General features: G+C 38.3%; 1 protein-coding gene across 1 annotated transcript in view; it reads right to left on the minus strand.

Annotated features, from left to right (window-relative positions):
* CENPP (centromere protein P) overlaps positions 1 to 22272 on the minus strand; it is a 236343-nt gene that overhangs the window by 190732 nt on the left and 23339 nt on the right. The window contains exons 2-4 of the mRNA XM_069575683.1: positions 21586 to 21767; positions 19008 to 19096; positions 3152 to 3240 (exon numbers count right to left, since the gene is read on the minus strand). Of these exons, the coding sequence (XP_069431784.1) occupies positions 3152 to 3240; positions 19008 to 19096; positions 21586 to 21767 (360 nt within the window). The remainder of the gene's footprint in view (positions 1 to 3151; positions 3241 to 19007; positions 19097 to 21585; positions 21768 to 22272) is intronic.

Consider the following 22272-nt stretch of genomic DNA (forward strand, 5'->3'; position numbering starts at 1 on the left):
TATAACATTATGAATGTATTTAATACCACTGAACTGTTGATTTAAATCTGCGAAAGCTCTCTGAATTTTACTAATATCAATTTTCTGGTTTTGATAATATACAATTATATAAGATGCTATGACTTTCAGTCTCCTTACTCTCACTGCAACTTCTTGTGAGTCTATAATTATTTCTAAATTCAAAGTTTAAAACATGTAAGAAAGATGAAAATAAGAGTCACAAAATATTTATAATTGCTGAAAGTGCCTAATGGGTTCAGTTCAGTTCAGTTGCTCAGTCATGTCCGACTCTGCGACCCCATGAATTGCAGCACGCCAGGCCTCCCTGTCCATCACCATCTCCCGGAGTTCACTCAAACTCACATTCATCGAGTCAGTGATGCCATCCAGCCATCTCATCCTCTGTCGTCCCCTTTTCCTCCTGCCCCCAATCCCTCCCAGCATCAGAGTCTTTTCCAATGAGTCAACTCTTTGCATGAGGTGGTCAAAGTATTGGAGTTTCAGCTTTAGCATCAGTCCTTCCAATGAACACCCAGGGCTGATCTCCTTCAGAATGAACTGGCTGGATCTCCTTGAAGTCCAAGGGACTCTCAAGAGTCTTCTCCAACACCACAGTTCAAAAGCATCAATTCTTCGGCACTCAGCTTTCATCACAGTCCAACTCTCACATCCATACATGACCACTGGAAAAACCATAGCCTTGACTAGACGGACCTTTGCTGGCAAAGTAATGTAGCTGCAGGTTAATTATGTTATTATTTTTATAGATCCATGTATCCCTCCACTTCTCAAAAGTTTGAGTCAATCCACTTTACTTTTTATTTTTAAATTATTTATTTAATTATGGGGCTTCCCTGGTAGCTCAACTGGTAAAGAATCTGCCTGCAATGCGGGAGACCCCGGTTCAATTCCTGGGTCAGGAAGATCCCCTGGAAAAGGGAATGGATACCCACTCCAGTATTCTGGCCTAGAGAATTCCATGGACTATATAGTCCATGTGGTCGCAAAGAGTCAGACACAACAGAGTGACTTTCACTTTCATTTGTCATTTATTTACGGCTGTGCTGGGTCTTCCTTGCTCTGAAGGCGTTTCTCTAGTTGCAGGGATCAAGAGCTACTCTTCATTGTAGTGTGTAGCCTTCTCATTGCAATGGCTTCTCTTGTGGAGTACTGGCTCTAGGGCACATGGGTTTCATTAGGTGTGATTCCTGGGCCCCGGAGCACATGCTCAACAGTTGTGGTGCACGAGCTCAGCTGCTATACAGCATGTGGGATTTTCCCAAACCAGAACCCATGTCTCTGCTTTGGTAGGCAGATTCTTTACCACTGAGCCAGCAAGGAAGACTCACACCACTTTACTTCTACCAAAGACCTACATTACTACCTCTTCTTGCTAATCAAAAACAGTCTGAAAAGAATCTTCACTTTTACGAAAAACAGTGAAGAGTGAAAACAGCATTCAGGGTTTGTTTTGCAGCAAGCCAACATGCACCCTGAGCAGCGAGACTGGTACCATCAAGCTCCTTCCCCAGAAATCACACTCAGCATCTCAGCATCAAACTCTGAACTGTGTCTGTGACTATCTATGCTATATCTTGATTTACTCTGCACATCTATTAGCAAAAACTGTCCAGAGGTAACAGCTTCTTTGCTTTACACTATTTGGCTTACAAAAAGTTTCATAGGAATGCTTTATTTTTGGAAAGCAGTAGGAACCTATATTTGAAAATTTCCATAATAAGACATTAAAGAAAAAAATAACTATGATTAATAGATTAAAAGATCTAGTAAGAAAGCTAGATAATATTCATGAAAAAATAGGGAATTTAAGCAGAGAGAAAAAATTAAGAATCAAATGAAAACACTAGAAATAAAAAAAACCATTACTTTAGAGATGACAAATCCCTTCAGTGAGCTCATTGCAGACTGGACTTCAGAACTTGAAGATAACATATCAAATGTTTTAACATATAAGTAATCAGAGTTGGAGAAGAAGAAAGAGAACAGGACAGAAAAAGTACCTGAAAAGATATGGCTAGAAACGTTCACATAAACACTCCCTAGAAATAGCACAAACTGTCAAAAAAAATTAATAGATATGAAAGCAGGCCAAAAAATGCACGCATACACAAAAACAATATAGCAGACTTCTTTTCAGAACCTATGTACTCCAGTAGACACTGGAAGGATTTCCTTAAAGATGTGTAAGAAAAATTGTCAATCCAATTGTCAAAGGTCAACAATAAATTCCTGGTTTGCCCTCCCACCTTTCAGTTTTCTAAATCCTTTGCAGGATCCTTCAAATCTATTCAACATACATTTTAGAATTCTTCAAGGTTCAGTTTCAGCGCTTTCCCTATTTTCTATATTCTCTCCACAGGCAATCTCATTCTTGCTCAAAGTTTTAACTTTACCCACTGGTAGAAAACCCCAGTGTTTATATCTACTACTTACATCTCTTCCTAGCTGCCTACTTCTTATTTTTACTTTAGTGTTTCAAAAGCACTTATGTTCAACATGTCCAAACTGAAGCCACAATCTCATTTGACATGCTCTTCTTGCAACTTTTCCTATTTCAACAAATGCAATCACCATCATCAAGGAATTATCATTTGTCAGTGATTCCTGACCCCTCTTTTTCAACCAATATCATGCCTATTCAATGGTGCTTCCTAAATATACCCCATCTACCCAGTCCTCTATCCCAATCACCATTAGTCTAGTCCAAACTACAAATTTCTGTTTCCCTGAACTGTTTTAATGGGCTAGTCACTGATCCTCCTTTATCCAATTTTGCACCCCTTAAATCCCATCTCCCTGCAACATCAAGAACAATCCTTTCCCAGATGTCAAAATTTTGCCTCACTCAGGCTCTGTTTAAAATCTTTCCACACCTTCACATTTGTCATAGGACTATGGTCAAGCTCCAAAATCCCTGCATCTTATCCCGCACTCCCCCAGTCACTCTGCCCTCCTGTCAGTTGCTCACAGATGTTATGCTCCCCCTTAGCACAGTGCCTACGTATCAGGACCAAAAGTGGTGTTATGCTTTTAGAGATAGTTTGATATTTACTTATCAAGAAAAAGAACAGGTAAACTTAAAATTGTAAGCTGAAAGAAATATCTTTATAAAAAGAAGTAAATATCTTACCTCGACACAAATTCACTTAATTCTGAATATTCAGTGGGCTCCATTATTATGCTGAGGTCAGTAATAGCAGAAGATAAACTCTCCTTATCCTAAAATAAGAACAAAAAAATAAAGCTTTTTTTTTTGTATCAAAGCACAGTCAACTTTTAAATAAGGAGAAAAAACTACTTTCAAAATACACCAAATGAAATGTCACTAAGTTATAGGAAAAGTAACCAATAAAAAGTACTGCAAATATGGGTTACTTAAAAAAAAAATTTTATTGGAGTACAGTTGGTTTATAATGTTGTGCTAATTTCACATGCACAGCAAAGTGAATCAGTTACGCATACACAGACATCCACATTTTTTTTTAAGATTCTTTCCCAATATAGATCATTATCGAGTACTGAGTAGAATTCCCAGTGCTACAGTCCTTATTAGTTATCCATTTTATATGTAAAATGTCTATACATGCCAAAAAGCTGGCTTAAAATTCAACATTCAAAAAACTAAGACCATGGCATCTGATCCCATCACTTCATGGCAAATAGACAGGGAAAAAATGGAAATAGTGAAACTCTTTATTTTCTTGGGCTCCAAACTCACTGTGGACAGTGACTGCAGCCATGAAATTAAAGGACACTTTTTCTTGGAAGAAAATTTATGACAAATCTAGATAGCATAAACAGTGTATTAAAAAGCAGAGATATCCTTTGCTAACAAAGGTCCATATAGCCAAAGCTATGTTTTTTTCAGTAGTCATGTATGGATGTGAGAGCTGGACCAAAAAGGAGGCTGAGTGCTGAAGAACTGATGCTTTCAAAAGGTTGTGCTGGAGAAGACTAAGAGTCCCTTAGACAACAAGGAGATTAAACCAGTCAATCTTTAAGGAAATCAATCCTGAATATTTTTTAGAAGGATTGATGCTGAAGTAGGAGTTCCAATCCTTTGGCCACCTGATGCAAAGAAACGACTCATTGGAAAAGACCCTGATGCTGGGAAAGATTGAGGGCAGAAGAAGGCGACAGAGAATGAGATGGTTAGATGGTATCACTGACTCAATGGACATGTGTTTAAGCAAACTTTGGGAGATAGTGAAGGACAGAGAAGCCTAGTGTGCAGTCCATGGGCCTGCAAAGAGTCGGACACAACTTAGTGACTAAACAACAACATGTCAATCCCAATCTTCTAATTTATCCCTTTCCCCCTTCCTCTTATTAACCATATGTTTGTTTTTTACATCTGTGACTCTACTTATGTTTTGTAAATAATTTCATTTGTACCATTTTTTTAAGATTCCACATACAAGTGATGTACATTTGTCTTTCTCTATCTGATTTCACTCAATATGACAATCTCTAGGTCCATCTATGTAACTGCAAATGACATTATTCCCCCTTTTTATGGCTGAGTAATGTTCCACTGTACTGCATCTGCTTGATCCATTCTTCCGTCGATGGACACTGAAGTTGCTTCCACGTCCTGGCTATTGTAATCCGTGCTGCAATGAACACTGGGGTACATTATCCTTTCAAGGATACCACTCTAATGGCAGAAAGCAAAGAGGAACTAAACAGATTCTTGCTGAGGGTTAATGCTGCTGCTGCTGCTGCTGCTACGTTGCTTCAGTCGTGTCCGACTCTGTGCGATCCCATAGACAGCAGCCCACCAGGCTCCCCAGTCCCTGGGATTCTCCAGGCAAGAATACTGGAGTGGGTTGCCATTTCCTTCTCCAATGCAGGAAAGTGAAAAGTGAAAGTGAAGTCACTCAGTTGTGTCTAACTCTTAGCGACCCCATGGACTGCAGCCTACCAGGCTCCTCCACCCATGGGATTTTCCAGGCAAGAGTACTGGATTGGGTTGCCATTGCCTTCTCAAAGGGTTAATAAGGAGAGTGAAAAACCTGGCTTAAAATCCAGCATGCAAAAAACTAAGATCATGGCATTCCATCCTCTCACTTCATGGTAAACAGATCGGGAAAAAGTGGAAAGAGAGTTGGACACAATTTAGTGACTGAACAATAAAAAATCCTTTCAAACCATGTTTTTATTCAGATTTATTCCCAAGAATGGGATTGACAGCTCTATTTTTAGTCTTTTAAGGAACCTCTATACTATTCTCTATAACAGTTGTACTGATTTACATTCCCACCAACAGTGTGAAAGGGTTGCCTTTCTCTACCCACTCTAGCATGTTTTTTGTAGATTTTTTGGTGATGGGTATTCTGACCATCACCAGAATCATCAGTGAGGTGATACCTCACTGTAGTTTTTATTTGTATTTTTCTAATAATTAGTGATGTTGAACAGCATTTCATATGCCTCTTGCTATCTCTAAGTCTTCTTTGGAGAAATGTCTATTTAGATCTTCTGCCTACTTCTTGATTGGGTTGTTCCATGTTTTGGTATTGAGTTGTATGAGCTGTATGTTTATTTCAGAGAGTGATCCCTTGCCAGTTGCTTCATTGGCAAATATCTTCTCCCATTTTGTGGGTTATCTTTTCGTTTATGATTTTCTTTACTGTGCAGAAGGGTTACTTTTTTTTTTAATATTATTTATTTAGTTACTTGGCTGTGCTGGGTCTTCATTGCTGCATGGGCTTTCTCTCTAGTTGCAGTAAGTGGGGGCACGGGTTTCTCACTGAGTTGGCTTCTCTCACTACAGAGCACAGGCTCTAAAGCATTCATGCTATAGTAATTGTGGCACATGGGCTCAGCAGTTGTGGCTCCCCAGCTCTAGAGCACAGACTCAGTAGTTGTGGTATAAACCTTAGCTGTCCCACAGCATGTGGGATCTTCCCAGGCCAGAGATCAACACTGTGTCCCCTGCATTAGCAGGCAGATTCTTTGCCACTGAGCCACTAGGGAAGATCTGGGTATTTCTTAAAAGAATGCCTCAGATCCTCACTCCAAACCTAAACAAAATGAAAATGAACGCTGAGTGAATTACTTACTTCAATGTAAACACTGAAGCCATAAAATATTAGGAAGAAATATAGACATTTAACTGATTACTGAGTGAGAAAGAACTTTCAATAACAACAACAAAATAGCAAATACGATTACATAAGAATATAAACTATTGATATAAAATGATATAACTAAAAGAAAAGTAATAAGGAAATTTGTTCTATAAACATGACAAGGAGATACGAAAACTTAAAAGAAAAAGGCAAAGAACATGAACTAAAAACTTAGAGGTAAATGACAAGTTACGTGGAAAAAAAATGTTCCCTCTGACAGGATAAATATAAATATAAAACAATGAGATGACATGTTAATCTATAACATCATTTTGATAATGCATAACTTAAAAAGTTTATACTCTCTGCCTCAGCAATTTGAATTCTAATATATCATTGACTCTTTGCAACCCCATGGACTGTAGCCCACCAGGTTTCTCTGTCCATGGGATTTTCCAGACAAGAATACCGAAGTGGGTTGCTATTTCTTCCTCCAGGGGATAGTCTCAACCCAGGAATCAAACCCTGGTCTCCTGCATTGCAGGCAGATTCTTTACCATCTGCACCAATTTGCATTTTAAAGAAATATGAAATGAAGAAAAAGCCTAACAGCTCCTTACTACAAAAATCTAAAACAACACTATTATATACAATAATAAGGATTGTTAAATAAACTGTTAAATATTTTGATGTGCAAAATCAAGGTTTTCTTCTTTAGTAAATTTTCTCATACTATATATTTACCTATCATTTGTTTCATTTTTTTGGTTGTTTTTTGGGAAAGTCACACAAATCTTCATTTTGTCTTTCAGATTTTTCTTCTTCTCAGTTGTACTTGTGATTTTTCTCAAGCCTATCCTCCATATTCTATTCCTGCTGCTGCTAAGTTGCTTCAGTTGTGTCCGACTCTGTGCAACCCCATAGATGGTAGCCCACCAGGCTCCCCCGTCCCTGGGATCCTCCAGGCAACAATACTGGAGTGGTTTGCCATTTCCTTCTCCAATGCATGAAAGTGAAAAGTGAAAGTGAAGTTGCTCAGTCGTGTCCAACTCCTAGCGACCCCATGGACTGCAGCCCAACAGGCTCCTCTGTCCATGGGATTCGCCAGGCAAGAGTACTGGAGTGGGTTGCCATTGCCTTCTCCTATATTCTGCTCCTAGCTACTCCTAATTTAGCTTTCAGCACTATAATCATTTTATTCTTCCTTCCTTCCTTTCTCTCAGCTGCCTTTCCCTTTTATTCAGTTTTCTTTGAATGTTTTCATTTGAGAATGTAAACAGTTACAATATAGCATGTTCTTGCATTTCCTGGATTCATTCTTTCCAAGAGACTTTAACTCTATTTTCTAATTCCTTTCATGGCAAAAATCCTAAATGATGATGAACAAACTCTGTACCATCTTTGTGCTGTGTACTCTGTGGATCTTTTTTGTTTATAGGAGTAGATCCAGCAATTTCTGCTATTTCCTAAGGATACAGGATGAGCAGATAAATGAATGACTCTTCCCCATTTGTCTGGGTGTACCTGACTTTTCAGTATTTTCAGCCGCTGTAGAAATGGGTATTAATGGCCTATAATCTTTGTTTAGTTTTTCAGCTGCTCAAGAATATAGTGGGAATTATTAGGAGCAGCTGTAGTTAAAGTAGACTGTGGGCATCTACTACCATATCCAATCAGAAACAAATTTCCAGAATACTCTTACAACTCAAAAATAAAAAGACAAATAACCCAATTAAAAACTGGGCAATGGATCTCAACATACATTTTATCAAAGATGATAATACAAACGGCCAATAAACTTATGAAAAAATGCTCAACATACTAGTCACATCTGGTACTTCCATCTGACCCAGTAATTTTCTGGTGGTGGTGGTTTAGTCACAAAGTTGTGTCCAACTCTTGTGATTCTAAGGACTGTAGCCCACCAGTCTCCTCTGTCCATGTGGTTTCAAGGCTAGAATACTAAACTGAGTTGCTATTTCCTTCTCCAGGGAATTTTCTCAACCCACGGATTGAACCCAAGTCTTCTGCATTGCAGGCAGTCTCCTGCTTAGCAGGTGTATTCTTTACCACTGAGCCACCAAGGAAGCCCCATAGTAATTCTCTACCTAGATATACACAAGAAAAATGAAGCATATGTCCACCGAAAAACCTGTACGTGAATAGTTTCAGAAGTGTGATTCATAACAACCAAAAGGAAAAAACAAGCCGCCAAATGTTTCTTAGCTGATGAATGAAGAAACAAAATGTGATATATCCTCAAAACACAGCTAGAAAAAAAGAATGAAGTAACAATACATGTGTAACATGAATGAATGAATCCTGAAAATAATGGTGCTAAGTAAAAGAAACTGGCCAAAAAAAGACCAAAAATTATGTAACTCCATTTTTTTATGAAATGCCCAGAATAGGCACATCTATAGAGACAGAAGATATGGATAAGTTAGGTTTGGGCAGAAGGACAAATGAGGAGTGATAAAGAACATGAAGTTTCTCTTTGAGGTAACAAAGTTCTAAACTGGATGTGGTGATGGTTGCACAAATCTGAATAGATTAAAAACTGCTAAATGTATACCTTAAACGGATGAATTATATGGTATGTGAACTACATCTCATATAAAGCTATGATAACCCACACAGACAAAAGAAAAAGAAAGGAAAGGAAAAAATCCCAGAGGAATATCTTGTCTTTGTTTGATTATGCGTGTGTGTGTGTTGGATTTTGGCCTTTTACCCACTAGAAAAGGCAAATTATCTTGTCATTATAAAGCCTACGATTTACATGTTTTGGATATTAATACCTTATTAGATATGATTTGCAACTATTTTCTCCCATTCAGCCTTGTCATTTTGTTGATGGTTTCCTTTGCTGTGCAGAAACTTTTTAGTTTCATATAGTTCCACTTGTTTATTTTTGCGTTTGGTGTCAAATCTAAAAAGTCATTGCCAGAGTGATGTCAAGAGGCTTACCACCTATGTTTTCTTCTAGCATTTTTATGGTCTCAGGTCTTGCATTCAAATCTTTAATCTATTTTGAGTTAATATTGTTAATTGTTAACTAGAGTTAGGTTTTGTGTATGATGTAAGAGTGGTCCAGTTTCATTCTTTGGCATGTGGCTATCCAGTTTTCCCAACACCACTTATTGAAGAAACTATTCTTTCCCCATTCTATAGTCTTGGCTCTTTTGACATAAAGTGAAAATGAAAGTCACTCAGTTGTGTCTGACTCTTTGCGAACCCATGGACTCTATAGTCCATGGAATTCTCCAGGCCAGAATACTGGAGTGGGTAGCCTTTCCTTCTCCAGGGGATCTTCCCAACTCAGGAATCGAAACCAGGTCTTCCTCATTGCAGGCGGATTCCTTACCAGCTGAGCCACCAAGAAAGCTCAAGAATACTGGAGTTGGTAGCCTATCCCTTCTTCAGTGGATCTTTCTGACCCAGGAATTGAACCGGGGTCTCCTGCATTGCAGGCGGCTTCTTCACCAACTGAGTTATCAGGGAAGCAGACATAAATTAACTCATATGTATTAGTTTATTTCTTGGATCCTTTATTCTGTTCTATTGACATATGCGTCTGCTTTATGCCAAGACAATATTGATTAGATCTCTATAGCTTTGTAATACAATTTGAAATCAAGATGTGTAATGGTTCCAGGTTTGTTCTTTCCCAATACTGCTTTGGCTATTTGAGATATTTTGTGCTTCCAAACAAATTGTAGGAGTTTCTTCTAGTTCTGTGAAAAACATATTGGAACTCTGGTAGGCATTGCACTGAATCTGTATATAGCTTTCGGCTGTGCGGACATTTTAACAATGTTAATTCTTCCTATCTACAAGCATGGAATATCCTTCTATTTACTTCTGTTCTAAACTTTCTTTCATCAATGTCTTATAGCTTTCTGTGCATAGGCTTTTCATCTCCTTGGTTAAACTTATTGTAGGTATTTTATTCATTGTGAAGCTATTGTAAATGAAATTGTTTCCTTAATTTCTCTGGTAGCTCATTATTAGCGTATAGAAATGCAACAGATTAATTGATTTTGTATCCCACAACTTAACTGAATTTGTTCATTTATTCTAATGGTTTTCTGGTGGGGAGGAAGCCTTTAGGGTTTTCTATAAATAATAACATATATCACCTATGAAATAGTGGCATTGTTACTTCTTTCTGATTTGGATGCCTTTCATTATTATTTAAATTTTATTTATTTATTTTTTGGCTGCACTGGGTCTTCATTGCTGCGTGTGGACTTTCTCTGGTTGCAGCAAGTGGGGGCTATTCTCTAGTTGTGTTGGGTGGTCTTCTCATTGAAGTTACTCCTCCTGCTGCAGAGCACTGGCCCTAGGGCACATGGGCTCAGTAGTTTTGGCTCATGGGTTTAGTTGTTCCGTGGCATATGGAATCTTCCTGAACCAAGGATAGAACCTGTGCCCACTACAGGCGGATTCTTAGCCACTGTGCCACTAGCAAAGTCCTTGTTTAAAAAAATATAACTGATCTGGCTATGACTTCCAATACTGTGTTGGATAAACATGGCAAGAGTAGGCATCGTTTGTCTTATCTGAGATCTTACTGCTAAGTTACTTCAGTCATGTCTGACTCTTTGTGGTCCCACAGACTGTAGCCCCGCCAGGCTTCTCTGTCCATGGGATTCTCTAAGCAAGAATACTGGAGTGGGTTGTCATTTCTTACTCCGGTGAGATCTTACAGGAAGAGTTATTTTCACTGTTGAGCTTACCATATATATCCTTTATTATCTTGAGGTATATTCCTTCTATACTCACTTTGTTGAAATGATTAAATGGTTAAATTTGCTAAATGGTTGTTGACTTTAATCAAATGCTTTTTGCATGTATTAAGATAATCATATTATTTTTTATCCTTCTTTTTTTCTGTTAATGTGGTGTACACATCATTTGCAAATTTTTAACAATTTCTGCACCCCTGAAATAAATTTCACTTGATCATCATGTATGATCCTTTTAATGCATTGTTGAATTTAATTTGTTAATATTTTATTAACGATTTTTGCATCTATGTTCACCAGGGACATTGGGTTATGATTTTCTTCCTTGTGCCCTTGTCTGTTTGGGGTATCAGGGTAATGCTGGCCTTATACAGTGAGTTCAAAGTGCTCTTCCTCTGCTTTTTGGAATAGTTTTAGAAGCACTGGTATTAATTCTTTAATTGTTTGGTACAGTCATCAGTGAAACCATCTGGTCCTGCATTTCAGTTAGTTGGGAGGTTTTAAATTACTGATTCAATCTATTAGTAATTAGTCTGTTCAGATTTTCTATTTCTTCCTGATTCAGCCTTGGAAGATTGTTTTTAGCTGTTTATCCATTTGTTGGTGCATAATTGTTCATAGTAGTCTCTTATGATCCTATGTATTCCTGCGGTAGCAGCTTTAATGACTCCTCTTTCATTTCTGATTTTTAACTCTTTTTCTTTTTTTTCTTGGTGAGTCTAACTCAATGTTTATTCAGTTTTGACTATCTTTTCAAATTACCGGCTCTTAGTTTCATTGATCTTTTCTAATGTCTTTTTAGTTTCTATTTCATTTGTTTCTGCTCTGATCTATGTTCAGAGTTTTCCTTGTTTTGGCCACACCACATGGCTTGTGGGGTATTAGTTCCCAGGGATCAAACTCAGGCCCTCTGCAGTGAGAGTGCAGAGTCCTAACCACTAGATCACCGGGCAATTCTGTTGATCTGTGTTATTTATTCCCTTCCTTCTGTTATCTTTGGGTTTCATATCTTTAATTTGATACTGGAATACAGCCGATTAACAATGTTGTGATATTTTCAGGTGGAGAGCAAAGGGACTCAGCCATACTCCCATAAATAATTATTGTAGTTAGTTGTTTTTACTACTTTTTTCTTTTAACCTTTATACTAGCTTTATAAGTGATTAATTCACTACCTATCCTGACCTGTGGCAGTCCATGGGGTCGCAAAGAGTCAAACACAACTTAGCAACTGAACAACAATTATATATTTACATTTACCAGTGAGATTTATACTTTCATGTTTTCCTGTTACCAATTTACTGACCTTTCTTTTCAACTTAAATAAATCCCTTTAACATTTCTCTTAAGGCTGGTTTAGCGGTGATAAACTCCTTTAGCTTTTGCTTATCTGCAAACCTCTTATCTTTCCTTCAATTCTGAATCATAACTTTGCCAAGTTTAATCTTGGTTGGAAATTATTTTCTTTCAGCATGTTGAATACATCCCACCACTCTCCTCTGACCTGCAAAGTTTCTGCTAAAAAACCTGCTGAAAGTCTTTAGGGAGTTCCCTTATATGTAATAATTGTTTTTCTCTTGTTTGTTGCTTTTAAGAGTCTCTTCTTGGTTTCAAATTTTGGTATTTTGATTTTAATGTGTCTCTGTGTGGGGTTTTAGGGGGTTTCTCTAACATGGAACTCTCTGGGGTTCCTAGATCTGAAGAACTGTTTTAGGGAAGTTTAGGGAAGTTAAATTGCCACCATTATTCATTCAAGTATGTTTTTGTACCCTTTCTCTTCTCCTTCTGGGATACCTATAATGTGAAGGTTAGCATACTTCATTTTATCCCATAAATCCCTTAAGCTACCTTCATTTTCACTCTTTTTCCCTCTTGTTGCTTTGATCTGGTGAGTTTCTGTGCCCTGTGTTTGAGTTCACTGATCTTTTATTCTCTCTCATGTTGTCAGCTGTTGAAATTTTCTAACGTATTTTTCAATTCAGTTATTGTATTCTTCAGCTCTGGGACTTCTGTTTGGACCTTATTTTCCATATCTTTGTTGAAATTCTTAATGTCTTCATGCATTCTTTTCTGAGTTTGGTTAGCATCTTTGTGACCATTACTTTGAACTCTTCATCAGGTAAATTACTTATCTCTGCTTCATTAAGGTTTTTTTCCTGAGGATGTAGCTTGTTCTTTTTTGTTTCAAACTATTACTCTCGTTCTTCATTTTACCTGATTGTCTTTGTTTCTATGCATTAGATGAAACAGCCACCTCTTCAGGTTTGAAGGGCTGGCTCTGTGTGGGAGGTGAACCTTATTGTTCAACCCTGCCATTGTTCTTGGTTGTCTCACATAACTTTGTGATTACCCAAGTTGTCAATTTTATTTTTTATAGCTCCCAGTAGTTGAACTTGTACCAATACAAATATTCTTTTTAATTTAAAAAGTTCCCTATTTTTGGATCATTTTTTCCAGTTTGTTGGGTTCCAGGGAGAGTAGTTACAAAAATACATTCAATTTGTCTCTTACTCCATGAACTGCCACCCATTTGATTTATTGTGCTACATGGACTATGAATGCTAATACATGTTAATTCTAATATTCTTACAACTCCTCACAAACAGTACAACAACACTAACAACATCAGACAGTAAATCTGGAGAAAAGAGTTGTATGCTCCAATTGCATATGACAAGAAGAACTGTGCCAACATGGGTAATCATTCAAACATTCTGGGTGTTTCCCTATATAGTAAGAGCGTTGAGCCAGATAATCTATCAGTTTACTTTTGGTCTCAGCATCCTATTTATACGATTTTAGGTCACCTGTGGTTTCTAACACTGTACTACCATGATTTCATAATAACAATATTCTATAAGTAAGACAGATTTATTAGTTAGATTACTTTTAAACTTTCTGATAGCTAAACATCTCCCTCTAGTGGAAATTTTGTTTTTTAAAAATGTCTTAGAACATAAAATATAGCTATTTCTTTACCACTGCTTTTTTTCTATCAGTCTCAACCATAAAAATCTGCCCAACATGTAAAATGGTAAAAGTATTTTAGAAGGCAGTTTGGCACTATCAGTCAAAATTTACATGTACATCTCCTTTAACCTGGCAATTCCACTAGAGATACAGTTCTAAGGTATAGAGAGAAACAGAATTTTCTTAACATAGCTTGGGACAGCATGCTCTTTCTGTAGCAAATTAGGTAAAACCAAGCAGTTCAAAAGCACCTGCTGCTGCTGCTGCTAAGTCGCTTCAGTCGTGTCTGACTCTGTGCAACCCCATAGACGGCAGCCCACCAGGCTCCCCCGTCCCTGGGATTCTGCAGGCAAGAACACTGGAGTGGGTTGCCATTTCCTTCTCCAATGCATGAAAGTGAAAAGTGAAAGGGAAGTCGCTCAGTCGTGTCCAACTCTTAGTGACCCTATGGACTGAAGCCTACCAGGCTCCTCCGTCTACCTACTTTGAAATGTATATAATAACAACTTATGTCCCTTTAGAGATTCAGTGATTACTGAGTTCTAGGTCTTTCAAATTGTATAAATTGTTCTTCTCTTTAGATTTTTTTCCCTGCATCTCCTGAAGTATATGGGACAGAAACTGCTGGTAGTCCCCAATATGTGGACTTCTTTCTTGCTCCAATTTTTCCATTGGCCACATGACCATGCATAATGAAGACTAAATTTCCAGCCTCCCCTGCACTTATTTATTGGCCATTAGAACGCAGGTGAAAATGATGGGTATTACAATTTCTAAAAAATGCTGTTCAATGGAAAAGGTGAGCCCCTGTTTGCCCAGCCCTTTCCCAATGTCTGAAATGCTGAAGTGATAACTGCACCACAATGTGGCAGCCACGTGGGTGATGGCAGAGCCTGATGATCATAAAACCACCATATTAGCCCTTGAAAACGGATCTTGCAATTTTGTTTAAGCAACAGAGAAATAAACTTCTAGTATTCTGAATCTTCCTTTTTATTAAATTTTCTATTATATGGAGCACAACTAATTTTAATTCGTTACGCATATGAGCATATGAGTGTAACTGCAGGCCATTACAAAATGATTACAAAATTTTCAATCATTCTTTGGTAGTATGAGGATCAGAATATTAGCTTAAAGTACTGTTGATAGGGGGGTGAGGTCTGGGCTGGTGTCACTACTGTCTGGTAGGAGGTAGGAGTATAGCCACTATAGTATGGGTAGCAGGCCCTGTATGGCAGGCCCCACATGGCTCTGGTCCTGTCTATGTGACTTCATGGTGGATACCCAGGACCATTCAAGTCAAGCCACTATGGGAACTGCAGTACCAGTTCTTGCTAGGAATGCCTCTGGTCAAATAATAGCCATTCTTCAGAAGCACATCACATTATTTTTAAAAATGTCCCTAAATTAAAACCTTATGTGTGATCTGACTTCTGATGTGATCAAATTGCCACTTGATGGTTTCCTTCAAAGGATTAAAGTCACCACAAGTATGCAACTTCAACAAAATGAAATTAAAACATTCTATTCTATTTTCTCTCTCAGACTAAAGCCCCACTAATGAGTATACCAATCAACTTTTGGCCACAGCCTATCCTGGAATGTACAGCTGCACCAAGTGGGTTGTTCATCTCAACTTCAGAGTATCGCCTTTTATCCAACTGGACTCATGTACAGCTTCCCATACATGTCCCTTGGACTGCAAGGGGATCAAACCAGTCAATCCTAAAGGAAATCAACCCTGAATATCCACTGGAAGGACTGATGCTGAAGCTGAAGTTCCAATATGTTGGCCACTTGAGGCGAAGAGCCTACTCATTAGAAAAGACCCTTATGCTGGTAAAGGTTGAAGGCAGGAGGAGAAGGGGATGACAGAGGATGAGATGGCTGGATGGCATTACCAACTCAATGGACATGAGTTTGAGCAAACTCCAGGAGATGACGAAGGACAGGGAAGCCTGGTGCGCTGCAGTCCACAAGGTTGCAAAGAGTCAGACATGACTGAGTGACTGAACAACAACAACTTCCCAAGGATGAGCCTAATTTTACCAGCAATCTGGCTTCTCTCCAGATAACCCAGGAAGTGACTATAAAAAAGTGAATAACAATGGAAGAAAAAGCCTGTAGAAGCCCAAGGCTGCTATTAGGTTGATACAAAAGTAACTGAAGTTCCAGACCGCGAATTTTAAATCATTATAACTAGGCTCAACAACATCTTTATTAATCAAAATAGGAACCACTACAATCAAAACATTTTTACCAATGAGAAATAAGCTTGTTTATTCCTGTAGCATAAAAATTCACTCTTTGGGATTCAACAAACTCTTGGAAAGCATCTTCTGCCTCCCGCTGGGTATGGTAACATCTTCCCTGCCAAAAGTTGCTGAGATGCTTTGAGAAGGTAGTAGTCAGTTGACAAGAGGTCAGGTGAATATGGCAGATGAGGCAAAAGTTCGTAGTCTGATTCGTTCAACTTCTGAAGCATTGGTTGTACAACATGGATTCAGGCATTGTTGTGGAGCAGAATTGGACCCATTCTGTTGATCAATATTGGCTTCATGTGTTGCAGTTTTTGGTGCATCTCATCCATTTGCTGAGCATATTTCTCTGATGCAATGGTTTTGCTGAGATTTAGAAAGCAGGAGTTGATCAGATGGGCAGCAGACCACCAAACAGTGACCATGACTTTTTTCTGGTGCAAGTTTGCCTTGGGAAGTGCTTTGGCGCTTCTTCTCAGTCCAACCACTGAGCTGGTCACTGTCGGTTGTTGTATAAAATCCACTTTTTAATCACACATCACAATCTAATTGAAAAATGGTTCACTGTTGTTGCACAGAATAAGCTAAGATGACATTTCAAACCAATGGTTTTTAAATTTTCGGTCAGCTCATGAGGCATTCACTTACTGAGCTTTTCCACCTTTACAATTTGCTTTGAATGCGAAATGACCACCGAATGGTTGACATTGAGTTCTTTGTCAATTTCTCATGTAGTTGTAAGAGGGTCAACTTCGATGATTGCTCTCAGTTGGTCATTGTCAACCTACGATGGCCAGCTAGTAGGCTCCTCATTTTCAGGGCTCTCATCTCCTTTGCAAAACTTCTTGAACCACCACTGCACTGTATGCTCGTTAGCAGTTCTGGGCCAAATGTGTTACTGATGTTATGAATTGCCTCTTCTGCTTTACGACCATTTTTAATGTAAATAAAAAAACTCCTCAAATTTGCTTTTTGTCTAATATCATTTCTATAGTCTAAAATAAATATAAAATAAACAGCAAGTAATAAGTAATTATCAAAGAAACATAAAGTGAGAAATGCACATTAAAATGATGTATAAAATAACCATATTTAAGAATGCATTCCAATATCAAGCAGCAAAGTTCAACAATGCAAAACTGCAATTACTTTTGCACCAACCTAATAGGATGTCCCTGAGCAGTTTCCTGGACATGTATACACTGATAGTGCAAATGTTTTAAGACACAGAACTAGGTCTCAGAGCTCTGATTCTGCCAACCTGACACAATCTATAGGCCTGACCATTAATGGAGGCAAGAAAGCAAGTAAGCATTTGGTATATCACCACTCCTGAGTTTAGGATCACACTAGCCAGAAAGAAAAGGCAGTTGGTCCAACTATGCATCTTTCTGCAATGGGACAACATCCAGGAATTCTGAGGAGTCTGGAGTCCTGGAACGGGCTGTTCACCATAAACGAGATCAACTCAGTTGGGTCCATATTTTATTCTAGTCTTCAGCAGATGATCTTTGAGGTCATGCAGAACTATAGTATCATCCTGAGAATTTTGCATGGCTTCAAGGTCTGGTGCCAACCCGCCAGCAGTGTATTTCCAAGGATACTCATCACCCATGTACCTGACATCCTGCTCAACTGGTTTTGGTAATGCCACACTGTGGATGTTCTTGGTCACTTTGACAAACTAAAGAGAGATACCCTGAGGTGGAAGCAAGTTGGAAACTCTGTCATCAGATGAGAGACCTAGTCAGTTCTCAGCCTGCCAGGGTCAGTGGCGACAACCAGGGACACAGACTGCAAAGAGTTCTCAAGAGGCAAAACTTCTAGTGCAGATACCTAGACCCAATCACTCATGACTAGTTGGGGGTAACTTCTAATATCTGGCATCAATTCCTATCGCATACAAAAAGGGACAACTTGAGGCTATTTCTGTGGCTGAGGATAAGCATGAGGAATCCAGGCACAGTACTGTGAGTGCAAGCAAGCAGCTTATCCCTGTGACTTGGCTGTGACAACTGGTCTACATTCACTTTAGTTATCTGATGAACTGAGCCCAAGGCAACTTGCCTGTCCTTATCTGTTCTCTCCTCTATACATTCTCCCTATAGGCCCAAACTCATAAAATAAACTGACTGAAATTGTTTTTTTGCTATCACAGCACACGTCCAGACTTGGTCAGTTCTCAAAATTATGCCTGGATCCAACTCTTCTTGGAGCCAGACTTTGAAGATGTCTGAGTCTTGTTCTCCCTATTCTGGCCAGGGGTTGCATGTTAACATTTTGTCTGTCTGCTTTCTGATTTTATGTGAAAATCCTAGCCAAGAATATCTTCCTCCAGTGTTGTGCCTCAGTAGTCCTGTATAACTTGCTGGCACAACCATGACCATCCTGAAGTCTAATCCTTCAGCTCTGAACAGTCTTCAGATTGTGGTAATCCCAGATGACCACAACTATAGGAGAGGCCAGAGGAAGAACACCAACTGTGCTACTCACAATTCCTGCCTCATAGAAAATGGTGAGATAATACATGGTTTTTGTTGTTTTAAACTGTTCAATTTGGGAGAAAGTGTTAAGCAGCAATAAATAACTAACAGATGATTGATGACTGAGATATTAGTTGACTACTGAGGGCATCCAGGATGGTTCACATGACCTCAGGGCTCACGCTGGAATCCCACAAACATCTCATTAACTCTATTCCAATAAAGACTATACTCTCATCAATAATACTACCATATGAAGTTGCTAGGGTATTCATATTTAAAAGAAAAAAAAATTTTTATGGTACCACTTTGTACAAACATGCTACAAGGGGTCCTGCTCAGGACTGTCTCCTCAACTCAGCCACTGCTGAAGACAGGGGTGTGGGGTATTTTTATTTCATAGCAGCAGAATCTGTGTTATCTACCACAACATGTTCCTTAATTTACCTGGATTTCCAGAATCTGAAATTCAAGCTGAAACGTAATCATGTGGCAATTTCCTGATAATCTGTGTTTCTGCAGAACTTTTTTAATACCTATAAATCAGAAAAACAAAGATTTTTGTTTACAAATAACAATTTTTTAAAAATATCAATCATTTAATTTTGTGTGGGTATCTATAATACACGTGGGTTTATGTGTGAGAGTGTTAGCATTTGTGTTGAAAATACCTGGAAGGATGTGCACCTTTGAGAAATATGATTAAAGATAACTTGTATTTTCTAGTTCTCAATGATACCAAAGATTAAGGTAAGAAATAGAAATATGATCGTATAATTCAAGACAAATTTGAATTTTTCATATTTTCAATATTGGCTGGTTCCAGCTAGACAATAAATTAAATCCATGCAATTATCTCAGTTAACTCTCAAAACATTACTAAAATGATAGCAAAAGTACTTTTTAGGTATAACATGAATACACTCATAATATGCTCTATTCTTAAGTATACAGCATGCTGCTACTGCTAAGTCACTTCAGTCGTGTCCGACTCTGTGCGACCCCATAGACGGCAGCCCACCAGGCTCCTCTGTCCCTGGGATTCTCCAGGCAAGAATACTGGAGTGGGTTGCGATTTCCTTCTCCAATGCATGAAAGTGAAAAGTGAAAGTGAAGTCGCTCAGTCGTGCCCGACTCTTAGCGACCCCATGGACTGCAGCCTACCAGGCTCTTCTGTCCATGGGATTTTCCAGGCAAGAGTACTGGAGTGGGTTGCCATTGCCTTTTCTGATACAGCATGAGATATATATAGAGAGATATATATATGTTTACAAGTGTTTCCCAGTAACCACCACCAAGATCAAGACACAGAAATTTTAACATATTGCATAAAGTTCCTTCATGCCTTTTCCAAGTTATACAATATCCCTCAGAAAGGAGATAATCATGATTTTGACTTTATTATATTTTTTAATGAAGTTACTTTAGAAGGACACAATTCACTATTTTTGAAACTGGAGTATAGGTACTATACAATATATGTCACAGATAGATAATATAGTGATTCACAATATTTAAAGGTTATATTCCTTTACAGTTATTATAAAATATTTGCCATATTCCCCATGTTGTACAATATACCCTTATAGCTTATTTTATACCTAATAGTTTGTACCTCTTAATCTACCCCTGTATTGGCCTTTCTGCCAGGAGAGCACAACTCTACAAGGATAAAGAGAAAAAAGATGAGAGTAAAGTAATTTTATAAGCTGAAAATCAGATGGATCAGCCAGATATTATGTGAAAAATAACCTGGCAGAGCCAGGAAAATTGAAATCTAAGCCAGCAATGGGAAAAGCTGTGAAACAAGCCCATTCTAAATACATTCTGGGAATTCTCCAGTGATCCAGTGGTAAAGAATTCACCTGCTAATGCAAGGGACACAGGTTTGATCCCTGTCCAGGAAGATTCCATATGCCACAGGGCAACTAAGCCCATGCACCTCAACTACTGAAGCTGATGCCCTCTACAGCCTGTGCTCTGCAACAGGAGAAACCACTGCAATAAGAAGTCCATGTACAACAACTGGAGAGTAGTCCCTGCTGGTCACAACTGGAGAATGCCCATGTGCAGCAACAAAGACCCAGCGTAGTCAAAAATAAAGAAATAAACAAGCTAAAAAAAATTTTTAAAGGCATTCTGAATGGGCATCACCACTTAGGTATCTTCTAGGGTAAACATGGGACTCAAAATAGAAAGACAGACTTGCGCACAGTAAAACTTCACTCTCCATACTCTCTGTATTCCAACTATTCAAGTACCTGATGTATCTAAATTTCATCACTCATTTCTACATGTAATTCCACTGAAGTGAGCTGTCCATGACCTTTGAAGTATCACTCTCCCTCTCCCCAGTCAGGAGAGTTATTTTCGTAGGAATCAGGAAGCATTTCCTAAACTGATTCCTTCTTCTAAACAAAGATCCCAACATACAACTGTAGAGCCGAATTAGCTTCTCTTTATTTGTTAGCGTATCACAGATTCTTAGTAATATAGCATTAGTCACTGGGACCAGAAACCCTCCTCTGCCAAATGATCCAGTTCTTGAAATATCTGAGTATGAGAGATGATACAGTTCTCATATCAGTAGTGAACAGTAGCTAAGATTTACAAACTAATAGTGTTGTTTTCCTTAAAATCACTTAAATCTGTTACTTTACTACTCAGGTACATAATGAGAGACCATGTCTTCTTTAATATCTATGTCAGGCAGCTTTTAAGAATATTACACACACTGTAAAGTTCAATAGACACCTGACAAACAAGTTAACCACAACCACACATTCAAATCGTTACCTTGGAGAATTTATTTCAATGATAAGAAGACTAATTTTCTATGCATAATGAGGTAAACCTCAATACTACTTCCTGATTGAAATTAATGCTTACTCTGGAAATTCCCTGGGAGTCTAATGGTTAAGACTCAACACTTTCACTGGTGTGAGATCAGGATCAATCCCTAGCTGGAAAACATAAAGATTCTGAAAGTCATTTGGTGAAGCCAAAAGAAGAAAAAACTGCTTACTCTTTTCCGCCATCTCAGTGCTAGTTAGGTCTTCTGTGTTCTTGCAGTAATTTCTTATACTGATACCACTAAGTTTACTTAGAAATTGAAGTTCAGATTCTAAACTTCCAAGATGACTTCTCAGATCTTTTGACAATCCCCATTCTTCAGAATCTGATTGGTGTGTTTCTTGAAACGATTTCCTAAAAAGCAAAAAACACAGATAATTACTCCAATAAAGAAACTACTAACAAGTGTTTCAACTAACATCTATAAATTTCTTCAAATCATTCCCATTTTATCCTTCTTATTCTCTTCCCATTAAAACACTAGTAGGATTTTTCTTAAAATCAGTGTGGTTATTAACACTGCAGCCATTAATCTCAATATAAAACATCCTAAAGTTAGAGGTGGCAAAAATACACAGAAGAACTGTACAAAAAAGATCTTCACGACCCAGATAATCACGATGGTGTGATCACTCACCTAGAGCCACACATCTTGGAATGTGAAGTCAAGTGGGCCTTAGAAAGCATCACTACGAACAAAGCTAGTGGAGGTGATGGAATTCCAGTTGAGCTATTTCAAATCCTAAAAGATGATGCGGTGAAAGTGCTGCATTCAATATGCCAGCAAATTTGGAAAACTCGTCAGTGGTCACAGGACTGCAAAAGGTCAGTTTTCATTCCAATCCCTAAGAAAGGCAAT

The sequence above is a fragment of the Ovis canadensis genome, chromosome 2 (genome assembly GCF_042477335.2).
Source record: "Ovis canadensis isolate MfBH-ARS-UI-01 breed Bighorn chromosome 2, ARS-UI_OviCan_v2, whole genome shotgun sequence".
Classification (NCBI taxonomy): Eukaryota; Metazoa; Chordata; class Mammalia; order Artiodactyla; family Bovidae; genus Ovis; species Ovis canadensis.